Source organism: Cephus cinctus, unplaced genomic scaffold, assembly GCF_000341935.2.
Source record: "Cephus cinctus unplaced genomic scaffold, Ccin1 Ccin1_scaffold0462, whole genome shotgun sequence".
Taxonomy (NCBI): Eukaryota; Metazoa; Arthropoda; class Insecta; order Hymenoptera; family Cephidae; genus Cephus; species Cephus cinctus.
In genome coordinates, this window is record NW_014333138.1 from 1,219,526 (window position 1) to 1,237,297 (window position 17,772).

The 17,772-nt window shown below is 34.9% G+C and overlaps 2 protein-coding genes across 8 annotated transcripts in view; both read right to left on the reverse strand.

Moving 5' to 3' along the window:
- Positions 1-485: 485 nt before the first annotated feature.
- Positions 486-6,825, reverse strand: LOC107268003 (piwi-like protein Ago3). 3 transcript variants are annotated; one of them, XM_015740283.2, is made up of 12 exons: positions 6,667-6,825; positions 5,900-6,292; positions 5,664-5,831; positions 5,136-5,334; positions 4,620-4,930; positions 4,119-4,389; positions 3,614-3,961; positions 3,290-3,540; positions 3,071-3,221; positions 2,794-2,994; positions 2,533-2,724; positions 486-1,512 (listed from the first exon to the last, which is right to left on the reverse strand). In XM_015740283.2, exons 2-12 carry the CDS (start codon positions 6,253-6,255, stop codon positions 1,183-1,185), a joined length of 2,778 nt encoding a protein of 925 aa, XP_015595769.1. In that variant the 5' UTR covers positions 6,256-6,292; positions 6,667-6,825; the 3' UTR covers positions 486-1,182. The 3 variants fall into 3 exon arrangements, with proteins under 3 accessions (XP_015595769.1, XP_015595770.1, XP_024940997.1); XM_025085229.1 differs by lacking the exon at positions 486-1,512 and adding an exon at positions 1,527-2,258; XM_015740284.2 differs by lacking the exons at positions 5,900-6,292; positions 6,667-6,825 and having other exon boundaries at positions 5,136-5,329; positions 5,664-5,802.
- Positions 6,826-11,703: 4,878 nt separating this feature from the next.
- LOC107268037 (alpha-catulin) overlaps positions 11,704-17,772 on the reverse strand; it is a 59,251-nt gene continuing 53,182 nt past the window's right edge. For 3 of the 5 annotated variants that reach the window (XM_015740382.2, XM_025085231.1, XM_015740383.2), the window contains 2 exons: positions 17,178-17,673; positions 16,145-16,259 (listed from right to left, as the gene is read on the reverse strand). In XM_015740382.2, coding sequence (XP_015595868.1) covers positions 17,305-17,673 — 369 coding nt within the window. In that variant the 3' untranslated portion in view covers positions 16,145-16,259; positions 17,178-17,304. Of the gene's footprint in view, positions 16,260-17,177; positions 17,674-17,772 lie in introns of all 5 variants that reach the window. The other 2 variants (XM_025085232.1, XM_015740384.2) reach the window with 1 other exon arrangement.

Consider the following 17,772-nt stretch of genomic DNA (forward strand, 5'->3'; position numbering starts at 1 on the left):
TTGCGTTTTTTCTTAATCACATTTCAAACGATAATCCTGTAATGTGTGGACTGGTCGCAATGATTCATAAAAATTTCTCTTTTCTGAGTTACACGTGGAATCACTCACAATCAGTTGTATTACATATGAATTTTTCTTAATTTCCCAGGTAGCAATATATCTAAACAATATCCAAAGGACGTCCAGAAAATGTTACGTATAACTTTTTTGATGGCTAAAAAGATACCTTTTTATATATTACTATAATATGTAAAGATCGTGAAAATGATTTGAATTCGTATATCGAATAATTTTGTATCATATTTGTTAATTTGGACCAACTATATCGTACAATAATTAGCGAAAGCAATACATATTTCCTGAAGAGTGTGTGAGAGGTCAGTAATATTGATTTGCGAGTCTGTATAATGTATTTTCGATATTCGAGTGTTTTATACAGACATCTCAAATGAAACTAAAAAAAAAGATTGTCATACAAAAACATCTAGTTTATGCAGATATACTTTATTTATTACAAATAAGGAATATAAATTTCTTAATCTCAACATTTTTAATACTTTCCATATCTATTTACTACAGGAACTTTGGTGTACTAACTAAATTGTATTACAATTCTAACTTGTATGCTTAATAACAAAGGTTGTATGAGATCGTTCATTACAATACCCTTAGCAAAAATATTTTTAATATGAATTATTATTTAATGATTGAATGGTAATAATGAAATGTGGAATGCTATCTGCCATTCCAGTCAAATAGCATAAGTCGTCCAATGAATAAACCACGTGTTTCTTAATTACGGTTCTCGTTTGAGCTTACACTTATTAGTGAACACATTTACGTCTAACAAATTTCTCCAATGTTATATAATAACAGTTATACAATAATAGGAAACATAGTTTTATGCGATATGACAAATATATGAATTACATTAACAAAAATTAATAATACTTCGTTTCCAAAATATCAGCATGAGCCAAAGTAAATCAACGTGATTCATTGATAGTCAAACGCACCTTAATTAGAACAAAATTCTAATAATTTGCGACTACTTATCTATAATTTATATAATATTGTATTTTTGTCAAAATATATTATTTAAGTTTCAACTAGAATTGGTAAGAAACTTGTGTTATGTAGATGAGAAAGAATTTAAAGAACAACGCCAAAGGTAGGCAGAACTTAAAGGAAATAGAGTTTATCCGCCAAGCATTCATTGGGTTCCATTTGAATACTTTGTCCCACGAGATACGCAAGTTTGTGTGCATATTGACACGGGGCGGGTACTCGAATAGTTCCAGGCCAGTTATAATACAGATGACAGAGTTTGTATGTCAATCTTTGCATGTAGTCGGGTTTCAATTTTATTCCATCATGAATAACAATGTAATGAGTTGGTGTTACCGTACCCTGACGAGTATATGGTGAAACAAGGAAAAAATCGTACCAGTTTCGACGAGTCACTTCGCTATCCACGATCGTTCCAGGTAAAGGATTGTCTAACCGGGATTCCTTAAAAAAAATTATATATAACAATATAAGTCCTTTAAGCCGGGAATGGTCGCACGGTTTTGTTTTCCATTTAAAAAGCATTGAATTTGGAGTGTACGAGACACCTCAAGTGCCTACTTTTTGGTTAACCCTTTCGCAGTGTAACAAAAATCAAGTTGTCTTCCTACTAATGTATGGAAAAAGAGTCCTCGGATTCATTTATTGATTGTATGATTCAGTTTTTTGGGATCTCTGAATTAGAATTTGGTATTTAAATTTATAAACTCAAAATGGTGGATCCAATATGGCAGATCAAAAATTTTATAATCATTGGGTTTGTATAAAAATTGATATCTCGAGGCTTTTTGAGGTGACTAATCAAATTATATATATTCGAAGTATTTGGTAAATTGCATCAAGATATCTTTTTCATTTGTCACCACGAGGCATGAATGGCCGCTATGATAGATGACTGGCGACTCTGTATCTTTCTTAACATCAGTAGTGCAATTTCTCTTTACAAGCATGAGACTTTTCAGAAGGTCTAAGGGGATCCGCCATTTTGAATTTTGAAATTCTGTTCTCAGATTTGAATTCTACGACCTTAAAAGCCTTAGGATACCCACTTTTATAAGAATCGGAGTAAACTCTTCTTTTTTAGATAACCGTATAAAGCCATACACAGTGGTGGCAGGAGTTTTTTGCCATATACGGGTCACACACAGTGAAGTCACACATGTAATCCTTAAAACCAATTACTCAGATATCTAATGAAAATGTATCAAACAAAAACAACTATAGAACTTTTCTATCAATTATCAATCATTCCTTATAGAAGTTCCATGTTAATTATTACAAATTTTGAAAAAAAAAGCAGGATTATGCATCACATAAATATTAGGTATTATAATCCAGTAATATTTTATAATTTGTATAAGTTCAATAGTACGGCTAGTAATATGCAACTTTTTGAGATAGCTATCATAGTTACAGAAAAATTTTGGGCTGAAACTCTATCGAGTCTCTTGATATAATACTTACAACTTTTCTGAAGAGACGTGTATTAATCCGCTTCTGTACTACAACCACGTTCATTTTTGGTTTGTAATCAGGATAAATTAAACTGAAAGCTGTTTCCAGCTGGTTCACCTCGTAACGAGATACTGTATCGAGCTGCCCATCTCCGACACCATCACGATACATGACGATTCTATCAGGATACCGACTGTTTGTCTGAAATTTATGATGAACGAATTAAAACGTGACCTCCTTCAACAAAGAGGAATAATTTTAGTTCAATACCTTTTCGTACTTATTAACCGCAGCCACTAAGCACACTTTAAGTAAATCGATTAGCTCCTGACGCGGAGTTTGAATGCAAACTTTTGAATACCACGTAGTTAAATGTTTATCTAAACTAGCAACAAATCCCGCTACACTTCCGTGGGATGATTTTCCTTCGCCAGCATGAAATACATCAATACCGCATACCATCAAGTTTTCCTGGAACACAATATTAAAATGGGTTAAAATTAATTACAAAGAATAGTAGATAAATATATATATGCGAAATACGTACAAATGGAATATGTAACGCCCAGAGTGCACCTCCAAGCTTGCAATTCATTTGCAGTGCAATCTTTTCTGAAACTCCTTTCAATTTATCCTTACGTGAGATTGTCTTTGTGACAATAACTTGGGAAGCAATCGGCATTTCAACGCAGCACAACCTGTAAATGGAGGAGTAATACATGTTTCAAAATTTTCCCGTGAGATAAAAACTGATGGTTAAGTTTACTTCTTAATCGCTGCATATCGGTCATTGCGTATACTGGGACACACTGCAACAACAATGTCAACATTCGGGTTGATATTCCTACGTAGTTCTCTTAAATAATTTTCCGTCCTGTCATTTTCCAATTGAATTATTTTTGGGTCAGCGATATTTAATGACATATTCATGCCAACTTTTTTCAGCATTACCAGAAAATCTTTACATATCGAGGAATCCTTTCCGGTGAAAATCAAACACCAACTGCGCATGCTCACCTGAAAGCGAATAAAATATTTAAGCGGTGATAGAAAAAATATGTTGATACATGTCAATGTATTTTTAACTAACAGATCTAAGTGCGGGTTTTCTTATCGTCATTGAAGTCCAATCTGCGTTTTCTGGTACGAAATCAGAATTTTTGTTTCCAAAAGTAATTTTCTCGCGGGGCAATACTCTTCCGTTTATATTCACAGTATTATTCTCGAGTCGCAGTCCCCAATCACTAAGCAATTTTCGTGTGACTTCATTATTCTGCACTTCGTTTATGAAACGATGGATGACATCGCGGCGGCCCTCTGGACTAACTCTAGTCACTGATGCAAGATCTCTCATTATACGAAAATCTGATCGAATTTTATCCGTTAATCCGGCTAAGTAACAGAATTCGGGAATTAATAAGACCAGATTTTCGACTTCCTGTTTGCGACAAAAATTAGTTATATTAGTTATATTAAAAATTAGTTATATATACTTAAAATTTCATATTTCATTAAGAAAAATAATATACAAATTTATCATAATATTAATGACAACATAAAATAGTATTAAAAATTTCAAAAGTAAATGATTATACCTCGCCTGTATTAGTTCTAGTTTTTGCCCTATGTACAAGCAAAGGCTGGTTATGATCCTTTATATCCAAATTCCAATGCGTTTTATAGTATTGTATTAAGGATGTTTTTGTGTTATCTTTAGATTCAAATTCAAATTTGGGACTTTTATTCCAGTCTATATCATCGATATGATATGTCCTGTTGTTATAGCGGGTTAATACAGTCATACCCACTACTTCTACAGTTACAGTATCTCGGAAATTATGTGGCGATTTATTATACGTATCCTTCCTGTGAAACATAATACAAAGCATTGAAGTTTGTTGACGACTTGGCGTCTATCATATACTATGGTCATCAGAAATAAAGCTCAAGCAGCAAATACATTTTTACAATTTTTGCAATATTCATAATTAAATAACTCGTATAATATTCCTTGGCCCTCGCCGGTATTTCTGCTGAATACAACCATAATCGCCATTGAGGCTACACCTATTCTTGTTCTACTTTTGTTTACTTACATTAAATCACGTACAGTATCTGTACGCATCACTCTATGAGTAGCATCCAGACAAAGTTTTAAACCTCCTTCATATTCATTCACTGCTGTAACATAACCTGGCCATAATTCCAGTCTGTGTTGTGGCACAGCATGAGCAGCTCTCGGATTAAAGTTTTGACGTCCAATACGCACTAATTTCAACGCATACATAATTTTGCCTATAAGAATATTATAGAACTGAATGTTCTCGCTCACGCTTTGTTCCTTTTTGTAAATGAGTGTCAGGATCACCGTTGAACCATCCGGATGAAGAGATGAAAAGATCATTCTCTAAAAACATGAAAAATTACACTATTGCAAGTTTTAAGAAATGTATACAATAAAAACGTCTTGTTCCTTCGTCTTATTCATAAGCATGATACTTGACAAATTCTAGCACCACTCATATTATTGTTTTTATTCTTTTTTTTCTCATTCAACTTGAGATAGATCAAACTCAAACTTTGACGGTTAATATTATATATTAATTACTTACGTCTTGTTTCAATTTTTTTGGCACGAACAAAATGGCTCCGTCGAATGTTTTTACACCACCAAGCTCTGCCAAGTGCTGATTTAACAATTTCGTTCGTAAAGGACGAGAATCAATATTTGGTGCAAAAGTTACTTCGTATTGAAATAATCCACGATCAGGTTCTTGAACCAGATTTATGTGATTAGCAGTCATTTCTATTCTGAAATCAGATAAAAAGTACTGAAAAAGTCTGAAAATGGAATGTGAGTACTATACAGAGTAATAATTGAAAAAATATGATAGATCAAGTAACAAATAAATGTTACAAGATAAGGACCAGATATCATACTATAAAAATATTTGTTATACCAGATTATACAAAAAACTGAATTTTTAAAAACTGATCAATACTCTTATAAACTGTGGAAATTCCGCTACTAAAAACATATTCCTGATGACATAAATTCAAAACATCATACCATCATAAATATAATAAAAATATTTCATTATTAAAACTTTGCCTTTCTATAGTTAAACTGAAATACATACACTGTGCCAGCTTCTCCTTGTCGAGATATTGGTTCAGACTGTGTAAGAGATTCAGTAGTGCTTAGAGAAAGTTGTGGTAAATGAGTAGTTAAATGTCCAACATCAACTGAAGACTGCAACTTTCGACCTTGTGGAAGTTGCGTTTCACTTACAGAGGCAGCCGTTGTTCTATAAATATTAAACAAGTATTAGGAAACATGTTTTAGATATATAAATAAATATGCTTGGAGACATACATAAGAGATTGTTTCATGCCGAGCACAGAGGCCCTGCCACGACCAACTTTAGGAAGTGCTTGGGGTAACTCTGGTGAGGCAATACTTCTTGATGGAGACAATATGTTTGGGGAACTGAATCCTCGTCCCACAGATGCAATATCAGCACTTTGTTCTTGTAAATGTGTCAAAGTTGCACGTCCACGGCCAATTAATGGCAATGTGGATTGCTCTGTAGATTGCGATGTCCCAGGCATTTGCAAACTCAAAAGAGTAGAATCTTGTGAGGTTCCTGCTTTCTTCATCTTCATAAGATCCAAAAGACTTAGCTTAGTTCTTTGGCCAGGGGGCCGAGGCCCTTTGTTTGAGTCCTCCATTATATGATTTTTTTGTCATACACGTTGTCGATGAAATCTAAAAATAAATAAAAGTATTTATTCAGTATTTTCACAAATCTATAAATATATAATGATTATTTTAAAAAATATATCATTAGTAGTCTGTAATATATTTTTTAATGTAAAAAAATTTTTTTATTTTTTTATTTTTTTTTCCACAAAAAATTTGCATGGTTAATTCACTATAAAACAAACTACAAAATTAATGCATAACAATTTAACTAATGCCAAGAAAATGAATAAGAAAGCATAGCAATCAGCCACGATATAATATACATTTTAAATATCAGTCAAAGTACTTTCAAACTTTTTATAAAGTATATTAAATGGGAACAAAAATACTATACCTATTTCAATTTCAATATTCTAAAAGTTATTGTCATACATTACCGTCAATTTTAGGAATTGTGTGTCTATATAAATTCACAGCAAGACTCAGTTTTCTCCAATTCAAAATGATAATGGCAATTCGTAACAAAGAAATAGAACTGATTGCAACGTGCCTCCAGTTTTTCATCATGAGATTTTTAGTTACTAAGCATTACCAACTTCGCTGAAAGTTCACATTGCTAGTCCAGTCAGGGCCCAGTCACACTCATCAAACGCGCGTTCGAACGCAAACTCTAGACCAATAACAAAATGAGAATTCCTATAGACGCATTGCACCATTGGTGCGACAGTAATCGTTCCAACACGAGTTCATCGACAGTAACTGGATCCTTGTTAAACAAATGTTCAAATACAATTCTCCACCTGTAGCACAACGTGAATTCCTCTGAACGTGTTGTACCATTGGTTAACAGGAACTTACGTTTGTTGAATATGGCTTAAGCCCGTTTTCTTCAACGCGGTTCGATGCATAAACTCCGTTTATCTTCGAAATACAAGTGTCTGATTGGCTAATAGCATAGTTAAACGGAACTTATGCATTGAACCGTATTGAACAAAAAAGACGTTAGTTTCTACTGTGCAGAGTTTAAACAGAGTTAACTAATCACGTATAGGAGTTGAATGGAATGGCCAATGAGGCTGCTTAACTCTGTTTTAAACTCTTCCATCTGATTTGGCCAAAACTTGTTTTAAGTGTTTGTCTAGTTTCAAAGAGAAGCCTGCATTTTTTTCAGATGTTCAAAACCATCTACACGAATTATATTAACAATCTAAATTAGACGATTTCTTAAACTTTTTAGTGACTGACGACGATATATCGTCGTTTGCTATACTTGCGAAAAGTGCCAACGACGATACATCGTTTCGTATGCGATGCCGCCTTATTCTTCGCATTGCAAGAAAACTCTATCTCAAAATAAATTTATAAAACGTTATAATTTCATTGCAATTATTGCAATGAAAGCATTGAATATAAACATTGACAATGAAGTATTGCATATAAACGGTCTAATTTCATTGCAAGACTTTAAAAAATTGTTTTTGGGTTTAATTCTTTGTTATATTCTATGCTGGTTGATACCGAGGCTTTTTGATGCCATTTGTTCTGTAACAGATCTGTCTGACGTTTACTGTGCATCATGGAGATATCCTTTTGTTCTTAGAACCGATATTGGCTCAATTCCCCATTGGCTCATGAACTTGACAGCGAAGACATTTCGCGGAACGTCAAATTAGCACCTTAAATCCCTCTCGCAGCGTCCAGGCGGGCCTAGGGGAAGTGCCTGGATGCCCGGCAGTTCCCAAGCCGCATCAGTCCCGTTTTCAGATTCTAATGGAGCAGGTTAGGAAAATCCTGTCGAGGTACGTAGCCCGAGTAGCCCGTCAGACTGGAGAAGTGAAACCGAAGATTCGGGACACTGTCGAATCTCACGTGCTCCGCGCACAAGTTACGATGCTCCTAGGTCTTCCTTCATGGGACAGTGCAGAGAGAATTCAAGACAGCTGTAATATTAAACAAATAGCGTTAGGAAAGTCCAGGAAATCCATACACTAAGAACTAGTACGAACTGCTAGTAATTGTGAATGTGAGTGAGAGAGATAGAGTGTGCGAGCGAGTGATTGGACTAAATAAAACTTATAAATTTCAATATTGTTGTCACGTGTTTATTCAATAGCCCAAGCCCAATCGAGGTACCGAGCCCCTAGGGGACGGCGACTGGAGCGCGCACGAGAAAGATCCACAGAGTCACGTCTCCTTCGCGCCTCACACGTGAGCCGGACGTAACAATATTAATGATATCGTTGCCCATCTCATCATTCGTGAGTGTCTTAGATTCATAAAGACTGGGCTGCATAAAATGAAATTTATATTTATTAAAGTGACTGGGGAGTGCAAGCTGCCGTTTTGAATTTACAATTATGAAAACCGTAAATCACAAGGAATTGATGAATTATCTTTATCAGACTTGAGCGCACGTAGATTTGTATAAGTTTCATAATTATTTGTATAGCATTTTTATAAGGAATAATTACGAAATTAAGGAATGAGCATCTTTTACGTCGGAAAATTGCACGCGTCCCAGTCTTTTATTTTTAAATTCTTCCGCATAAAGGTATCATACAAGTAGCAGCGCAGCTTGCAGAAATTCGCATGCCGTAAATTTGCAAAATAATTTATTATTACATTCTTGTAAATTACGATATTCCAGTTGAAGCTTAGAAAGTACTGCCCGGTCCCCTTAACCCTAGAGGACGGGAAAGAGGGGATATCTATTTCTTCTCTCGTTCTCTGGGTTCATAGTGCCTTTAATACTTCATCTGTGATTAAACTTGATGCACATAAAAAGGGAGGGGCTGGAACAGCAAATTTATTATAAATGCATTATAATTCAACGATGCAGCAATGCAGTTATGCAGTAAGTATAGATAGGTCTGTTAAACATGAAATCATGAACAAATTTGAATACATCGCAGTGAAGTAACCAGCCGTGGATACAATCATTTATTTTCATCATCGCCTTCAGCTTTAATACATACGATAATTATTACATAACTTTATAATGATGTTAAATACGAAATATGAAACCTATCTACGCTATTCTGTTTACTAAATTGATACTTTAATCGGCATACAAATAAAACGCTCGTCCTACACCTATCCCTCTGAAAAGTTTACAAGTCCTAAAAGGATTAATAGAAATTTCATGACTATATTTGGCGCCGATTTACTGAACTTCCCTGGTTATCCTTCGTTATGCAATTTTTTCATCGAAACGTTATGCATCGACGGGAAGACTAGTTTTGAAATAATGGAACATCGGTTAACTCACAGGATTATGTATAGGCTGTACATGTTGGAAAACATAGAAGAAAAAGAAAAGAACGAAAAATATTAAAGGTAAAAAGAGCCTATAGCACGGTATAAAATAACATTTGAAAAAGGTTCATTGCACGAAGTGAAAAAAGAAATATAATTCGAATTTCCCGCTCAACCATTGTACGAAAGGATTCCACCCTCCAGATACCGAGAATCAGTTTTCTCTTTTCGCATTTATTTCTTGTGTCTTATTGTGTTCAATCGACGCATGTAACGCTCCGTGAATACGATTCAGAAACTCGGGGTTCTCATAATGCTTACGTCTACGCGTTACAACATCGAAGTAAAGGTACATATACTATTCTCACAAAATATATGACATCGTTATACTATATATACGAGAGATTTGCTAAGCATTACTATACCATAATTTGGTATCAATGTTAATGGTACGTATATCATTAACATACCGTCAACTATGGCTTACGAGTCAGTCGAGTGATAATTTATCGATTAATTTATTTATTTTTGTATCAAGCCAGTGTACACATATGAAGTCATTATTACGAGTTGACTTGTCATTGAGTTCCAGTCAAGTCGAGTTCGATCGACTTATGATCATTTACTTAATTAAGTAGAAATACTATAACTTGTTCTCGTATTCACTTTTATATTTATTATATTTCTGTGTTATAAGTATCCGTGTCTGATATATTTATATAATACTTCATATGTGAACGTCGCTCTATACTTGAGGTTGCTCGCGGGATACAGACTAATTCAGGAGCGTGTTGGGTTTGTATATATAAAAAGTCATGTCGAGAAATACGCAGGTTTCCCTAAAAATCATTCCTAATCCAAATATTTTGAAACAGTAGAACCGCCTGATTGAGAGTGATGCCATGGGAAATTTTAAAAAATTCTCAAAACTACATTTCAACATGTTTTTACTTTCACGAATAGCGATGCGCATGCGTGTTTTATTATACCGCATGATGAAATTGTGCAATTTTATCATGTTGTTACCATCATTATTACTCCTCACTTTTGTGGATTGGCCACCAGCTTATTAAATCTGTGAGTACGATTTAAGGTTGCTGATAAGATAATCTATGTGATTACGTAGTCACGAAGTGATGACGTCAGAAACGGGAAAAGCTTTTAAATCATTATTTTTCTTTATTTTCAGCTAAATTATGAAAATCTAGATTGAGCCGTTTTCTCTATACTGCAAGAAACTTGGGTCAGCTGGAGTCGAAAATGAGTAAGTTCTTTGGCTCGATAATAACGTCTTCAAAATAAACATGTATCTTTTGACATGTCAAATCGCCAAGGTGGCCGGAATGCACCTGCTTTTTGTACTTTTTAATTTCCCCTCAAATTACGGTATTAATGAACCTAATTGAAGCTGCACCAAATTTCCTGTCAGATGATAAAGTTGGATTCACCAAAATTGTGACGATTTTACAAAATATAATATGTATATAATATATCATGCATATCATGATACGTATGTTAAATTCAATGTTTTACGAAAATAAAAAAAGATAATGATTTTAGTTGTTTTTGTTGTCGTTACTTTGTGCAGATTCGCGAAGATAGAATAGCTGAACAATAGCCTTAAGACGTGAAAAGTTATAACGATAGGAATAAGTTTGAATACAGAGTAGATAGGCGAATTTTTAGACAAGAATGGTTAATGCTAACAATCAATTTTAAATTGAAGAATAGAGTTGAATTTGAATTATGGGTTTATATTATATTTTTATGTTAATTTAATTGTTATGATTTGACTCTTCTTGCGATCTCATATATCGATCATCTGATTGGGTACCAATAATTTTTTTGTGAAATTTTTGGTTAATTATTCTCGAATAGCGCTGTTTATCCCGATAATAAAATAGAAACTCTCGTAGTCCATTTGATGTATATTATATTCACAAAACAAAATTGTACTTTGCTGCAATTGCTTCGATTGAATTATCTAGTATGTTCTTTCGCGATTAAAATCTTTGGTTTTTATTTTCGTTATTTGTCAAAGTTGTTGCACGCTTTAATTAGGGGACAATGAGAAGCTTCCTTTGTATGTCAAAGCAGCGTAGGCAAAAATTAATACATATATGTATTGAATTTTTTGAAAAAATTTGATAGTCGAGAAACATACTCACATTAACAAGTCTGGGGTTGGCACTACTAGCTAATCTAGGACGATTTTCAGATTATTTATAACAAAATTCACTATATTCTGCATGTTTTACCAATGTACAATTACTTTCGTAGAATTCAATTCGGTATTGTTTCTTGCGCTCAAAGAGTGAAAAATTCTATGTCTTTCTTCAACTTCCATTTCACTAAAAATATCTGATTCAGAATTATGTCAAATTTGTATATGATTGCCTCTACGTCAGTGCTTGTTATACGTATTAACAATATATTGAAAACATAAAAAATTAAGATCGATGATAATTAAATCACAATAAGTATTGTTCTGTAACCTGGCAATATTGATATAACCACAGGCACGAAATAGTTCAACTAATAGCAGTCGCCATTATTAATAAATAACATTACGATTTGAACTATTTTTTAATATTATTAGTATTGTTGTTTTTGTTTATTATAAATATTATTATTATTATTATTATTATTATTATTATAAAGGTGTCAAACATCTCGCTCGAAGTCGTATGTATTGCAGTTAAGTTTATGTACGACACATATGCATTGGATTTCACCCAGACAAAATTTGATCTAGAAACAAAACGAGTCGAAAACCAAAAAAAAAAAGAATGACAAATTTTTTTATCGATAGAAATTTGAATAGAGCAAGTTAGCTTCCAATAACGTTACGATAGACGGATTGACAAAGCACTGATTACAATTCATGGATTCCGCGAGGTATATTTTAGAAAAAAAAAATCGAAAATAAAAAATAGTTATTCTTTTTCACGTTAAACCGAAAAAATAATGGAAAATATTAGGTCTAACGATGACAACAAAAAATAGGATTTTGACACCGTATTAGATTCTAGGTATACCTACCCATATCGTACCAAAGAGGATTGTACTAAGTACCTTGACTTTGAATATGGATTCTATAATTCCGCACATAATTCCGCGTCGTTATTACCGCGACGGTAATAGTAATTATCAATAATTATTATCGTTACCGCACGTAATTACAACCATGGTCACACAACTACAACCCTATGACGACTAACTTGCATAGTCAAACTTAAATCGTCGACTTATCTATAGCACGAATTGCCCTTAATTTATTTCTTGAAAATGAATTTCGCGAGCATTTCCGTGTATATTGTATATGCATATATAACATATCCTGTACACATGCAAGAATACACGATTATATCATGGAATAAAAATCAACACTTATATGTACGAGCGACATACCTCTTTCTCTTACTCTCTCTTTCTCTTTCTCTGCCTTTACAAAATATTTGTGCCGTTTTATACAAAAAACTTAAGCTTAACATTCTTAACGAATATACCTAGCTGTTAAATTGATAAGGTATTTATACAGAGTTTGTACAAATGTCTCGCGCCAATTCATTATTATTATTATTACTCTTATTATTTGCCACGTACAATCATATAATATCGATTATGGCGATTCCTCTAGACGCACGACGTCTCGTATTTTCTGTGTCTAGGAACTCATTACGAATCGTCGACAATTATGTATTCTCAATTTATTTTTCATTCCCGATCTTAGAATTTTTTTTTTTTTTTTTCTTTCCTTCGTCCGGATTAAACTTTGTGCCAACTCTGTATGGATACAGAATCGTATTTTCTATTTGTATTATCGAATATCCCTTTTTTTATCAAATGCACAAATGGTCGACGTTCTCTCGCATCCTTTCGATCAATCGGAACAGTCACACGCCCAAGCATGCACAATTGTTTCAATTATTTACATTATTGTTGGCTCGCCGTTAACTAAATGTTAATAATACTAGACCGTTTGCCGAGACTACGAACTTTGTCATGCTCTTAAACGCATACGCAATGGCGGAACAAAGTATTTTTGCGCGTGTGTGTTTAAGAGTCGTGAATACTTTCTGTAAGTAATTATGCCACTGCTAATTATATTTCATCTCATGAAAAGCCATGGCTTAATCCTAATACTTTTTCACTTTTTTCAAATCTTTTTCGTTAAACATTCTTTCGTGCACAGCAGTGATAATGATTCGCAAAAGACCCATTTCAAAATTGCGAATTCTCCCTAAACTCTCTATATGCCGACTACGATAACGATTCATTTGATGACTTTTTTGTTAACGCTTAATTTGCGGAAGATCGCGATAACTCTTTTTTTAGCTGCAAATCTTAGGCGTGATAATTTTATTTTATTTTTTATCATTACACAGTTGGTTGATGGCATCATTGGAGTTTTTGAAGTGACGAGCGGCCTTTGACTTATTCGGTCCTTTAATAATTGATTAATTAAATAAAATATTTTCTCTCATTAATCATCTTGTCTTACAATTTGTCATTTATCTGTTATATAGTTACATAATTCGGTGAAACTTCAAATTCGATTATCTCTTAGAAAATTTCAACCGAAACAGTGGAGCCATTACGTTTTTCTCAGATGATTGTCCTACCTATATCAACGTGAAGTGTATTTTCTTTTTTTTTATCTTTCATGAAACTTCCATATGCCATCACCAAATATACGTTGTTGTGTCATAATGAAAATCACTTTTTCACATTTGTCATTTCATTAAGAAACAACACGTCCCGGCAATGTGGGATTACTTATAGCACTTTTATAAACTATCGCATATAATATATGTGTATGTTATGTGCATGCTAATGAAATCGTGAATTCTCAGTGGCCACCGGAAAGGTCTTTGCCACAAAGTACGTCCCTGACCGCCCTGCTGCCGCCACCAGGTCACCCTTGACGGTCGCCTCCTGCCCCCTTGATCCTTTCATTAACAGCTTTTCTTTTTGCATAGAAAACCTATAAGCTAGACTCCTTCCTCTAGGTTTGGAGTACAAGAGCGAAGCAAAGGCTTCAAGAATGCATTAATTACGTAAAACATTCTTTGCTTGGAAATCTCCTATATTGGGAAGGCGTCTCATTATAATATATATATCTATTAAGCTTGTCAAAAAATTACATTAGAATAGACCGAATTAGATGTATTAATCGTTAATGACGTTTCATTTAATTATTTGTTAGAAATTACCAAAATTGTATCCATTGTACAGTTAATTCATTTTCTAACAATGACAGATGCCTGGCCAATTGTTTTTTGTTATCACAGTAACGTCTTTCGAGTTTTCGTTACTGTGATAATTATCATCGAAACTAATATATTATTCGAATACAGACAAAACGGTCTGATCCTAAGGTAATTGTATTATTATCGATTATTGATTTACAAGTATCGAGACAGTCGAGCGAGACGAGGAGTAATCGATAATGGGTAAAGACCATAAATACTCAAGTAGAGCCTATCAACTTGATTGGCTGATCTTTACGACAATGCTTACTACTACGGAAGCCAAAAATACTTCGGCATAGCGATCTGATCAGGCCGTACCTCTGTGGTATTTAACTCCTACTGAGTTATAGTAGCTGCATCGCGATTCCATAGTACGTTCACGTTCCTTCTTTTTGTAACTATTGCAACTATGCCATTATAACAGCGAACATTCAACATTGAGCTATTGTTCGGGCCTTAGGAAAAATGTCGCTCCTCCAAAAGATAAATAATACTAGCGTGTAAGTGTCAAAAAAAAAAAAAGTACTCTCCTCCAGACAGCAGACACTCGATCGAGAATTTTTGCAAAAATTATTTCAGTGCATCGTTTTACGAAGTCTAACATAAAGTTGCTCTACGCACGTAATTTCAAGCAGTAGGATGTGGCGAGGATACACGAGCAAAAAAAAATGCCGAATGCAAAGCGCCAAAGTGCGAAGACTTTCCACACGATGTACATGCGTAACAGAAACAGTTAGATCCCGTGTACAATTGTCCGATCGTCAGAAAGTATTCGCGCGAATATTCCAAGCGTGCTGTTGGAATATATCCGAGAACGATGAAGTAAAGAAATCTTGTATGACGCAACATTGACAGCGCAGAGTGCGAATACCTCCGTCGCCGTTCGGATTCACGACAATTTCGAATATGTCCGAATGGCGACGCGATCCTCGGAAATTTCTCGGTAGACAGTCGAATTGCTTAACGGATGAAAAACCTTCAAAGTAGATGAAAGCTGTACAAGTAAGTGAAATGCGAGGATGCTTTCCCGACGGAGCAGTGGCTGACACTCGTACGAGTCGTCGCTCCGATCTTGAGGACAGCAGATGCCAATCGTCGAAAATTGAAACAGACCCAGGTAAGCAAATGGTGCAGGGAAGATTTGTGGAAAGGCAGGATGTGAAGGAAACGCAAGGATCGGACATCGGATGCTTCTGCATATGCATCTGGACTTGCATTTGCATCTGCATCCTTAGGAGGCACAGCGTAACGGGCGCTGCTGTCGAAGGAGTTTGGCTAGGGGGCAGGAGGGTTTTCCCCTAGAAAAGCAAAAAGGAGACCCGGGTACGGCGGGCGTCCCCCTTGGCCCGTCGGGCCATCCCAAACTGTCAGACAGACGGGTCGCTGCCGGGGGCGGAGCCCGTCTTGCTGCCGTCGACACCAGCGCCGCCACCATCGCCGTCGGCACCTGCACCTTCTCCGCCCCTGTACGGCGAGCCGCCGACCCCACGCGCCGACAGACCTCGGAAATCCAGGTTGTACTGAAAATTTCAAAAATTGTTAAGTCGTTTGTATACTTATGAAATTCTTGAATTTAAATCGATCTGAGAGTTATGCAATTTCTGTTGTGCCAACTCCTTGATTTAATGGTAGGTGGTAGGAATATCTCAATATTATGATTTTGGTTGGGTAATTAATGTTTTATGAGACGCATTTTTTATGCAAATCACAAAACTGCATATCGTACAGATATTGTGCAGCTGCCAGTACATTTTTGAATAATTTTGCAATTAACGAATTTTTTTTACATAGATACAAATTGGAATCGCATGATCTGTATGATCATTTAAAGAAGTTATTAGTGAATATATAATACATGAATGCAGTTAGAGTTGTTTAAAGGCACTATTTCTTGTTAGACAATATTGCGGTTAAATAATATAATAAAAATTAATTTTTACTCCCAATAGTAACCAGTTCAATGAGAATTGAGTGTTGTTGTTTGAGGACTTTGTGCAATAGGTTTACATAATTTAGTAATCACAAAATCATCTACAAGTGTTGCCTGAAAGTTTATTAAAGATTTCATTAGTCACATACACAATATATAATAATATCACTGCTCCATTGTCAAGATATGCACCAAGTGTCCCTGGTTGAACCATAGACTTAAAAAAGAATTTTTCGTTATTCAAAATTCAAAGAAAATATTAGTTAAAAAGAATGAAAAGTACAAAAATGACAAAAACCAAGCATTACGTATCTAACTAAAAGACCTAAATCAAAATAAGCGTATGACAGCATGCAAAAAGGCATTTGCGAAGGTTTGTACCAAGACAATAATTCTTATTATTAAATGTTAAAGTGTTAATGGATAAAAAATGGAATGAAATCTAACAAAAAACAAAAAACATACTGAAGAAAAATGCAACTAAATGAAGAAACGAAACCAATCGAACCTGTGAAACAGAATGAGAAGAAGAAGTAGAAGTAGAAGTGGAAGTAGAAGCAGAAGTGGAAGAGAAGAAAGAAGTGTGGTTCGTCTTGAGAGATTTGTGTTTTGCAGCTGATCATCAGAATTAAGTGTTATCTCGGTAAGGTGGCGTGTCTTAATTGGTGTAGCTGCGCATGATGCATCTGTAGTTGCTGTTGCAAGTTCTGCAAATTGTACGGCGCTTGCGATGCGCTGGAGGCCGTGGCAAAGAGGTTCGAATGAAATGGATACGAAAGGTTATGTGAAGTGATTGAACAAGGACTGGAGAATCTGAACAGCGTTTGTTGTTGTTGAGGTCTTAGGATACTTTGAAGTTGGGCTGAGGTTAACGGATGAGGCTGAACGTAAGGAGTTCCTGATGGTAAAAGTCGAGGGCTAACTGGGTACAGACATTCCTCTTCCACTAGACCTTGTAACGGCGTCGTGTTGACCTCCACGTACTCCGGCATGCCGATACCGTGCTATTGTGTGAAATTTTGAAAATATTTATCGTATATACGTATTGCATGTTATTGATAAGCAGATAGCAATTAAAAGCTCTGCTCACGATAATTTTTAGC

Coding starts and splice junctions, on each gene's coding strand:
- LOC107268003 (XM_015740283.2), bottom strand. CDS start 6,255: ATGGAGGACTCAAACAAAGGGCCTCGGCCCCCTGGCCAAAGAACTAAG. Junction 4,931..5,135: donor CAAAAAAATTGAAACAAGAC/GTAAGTAATTAA, acceptor TCATGTTTTTAG/AGAATGATCTTTTCATCTCT. Junction 1,513..2,532: donor CACGTCTCTTCAGAAAAGTT/GTAAGTATTATA, acceptor ATTTTTTTTAAG/GAATCCCGGTTAGACAATCC.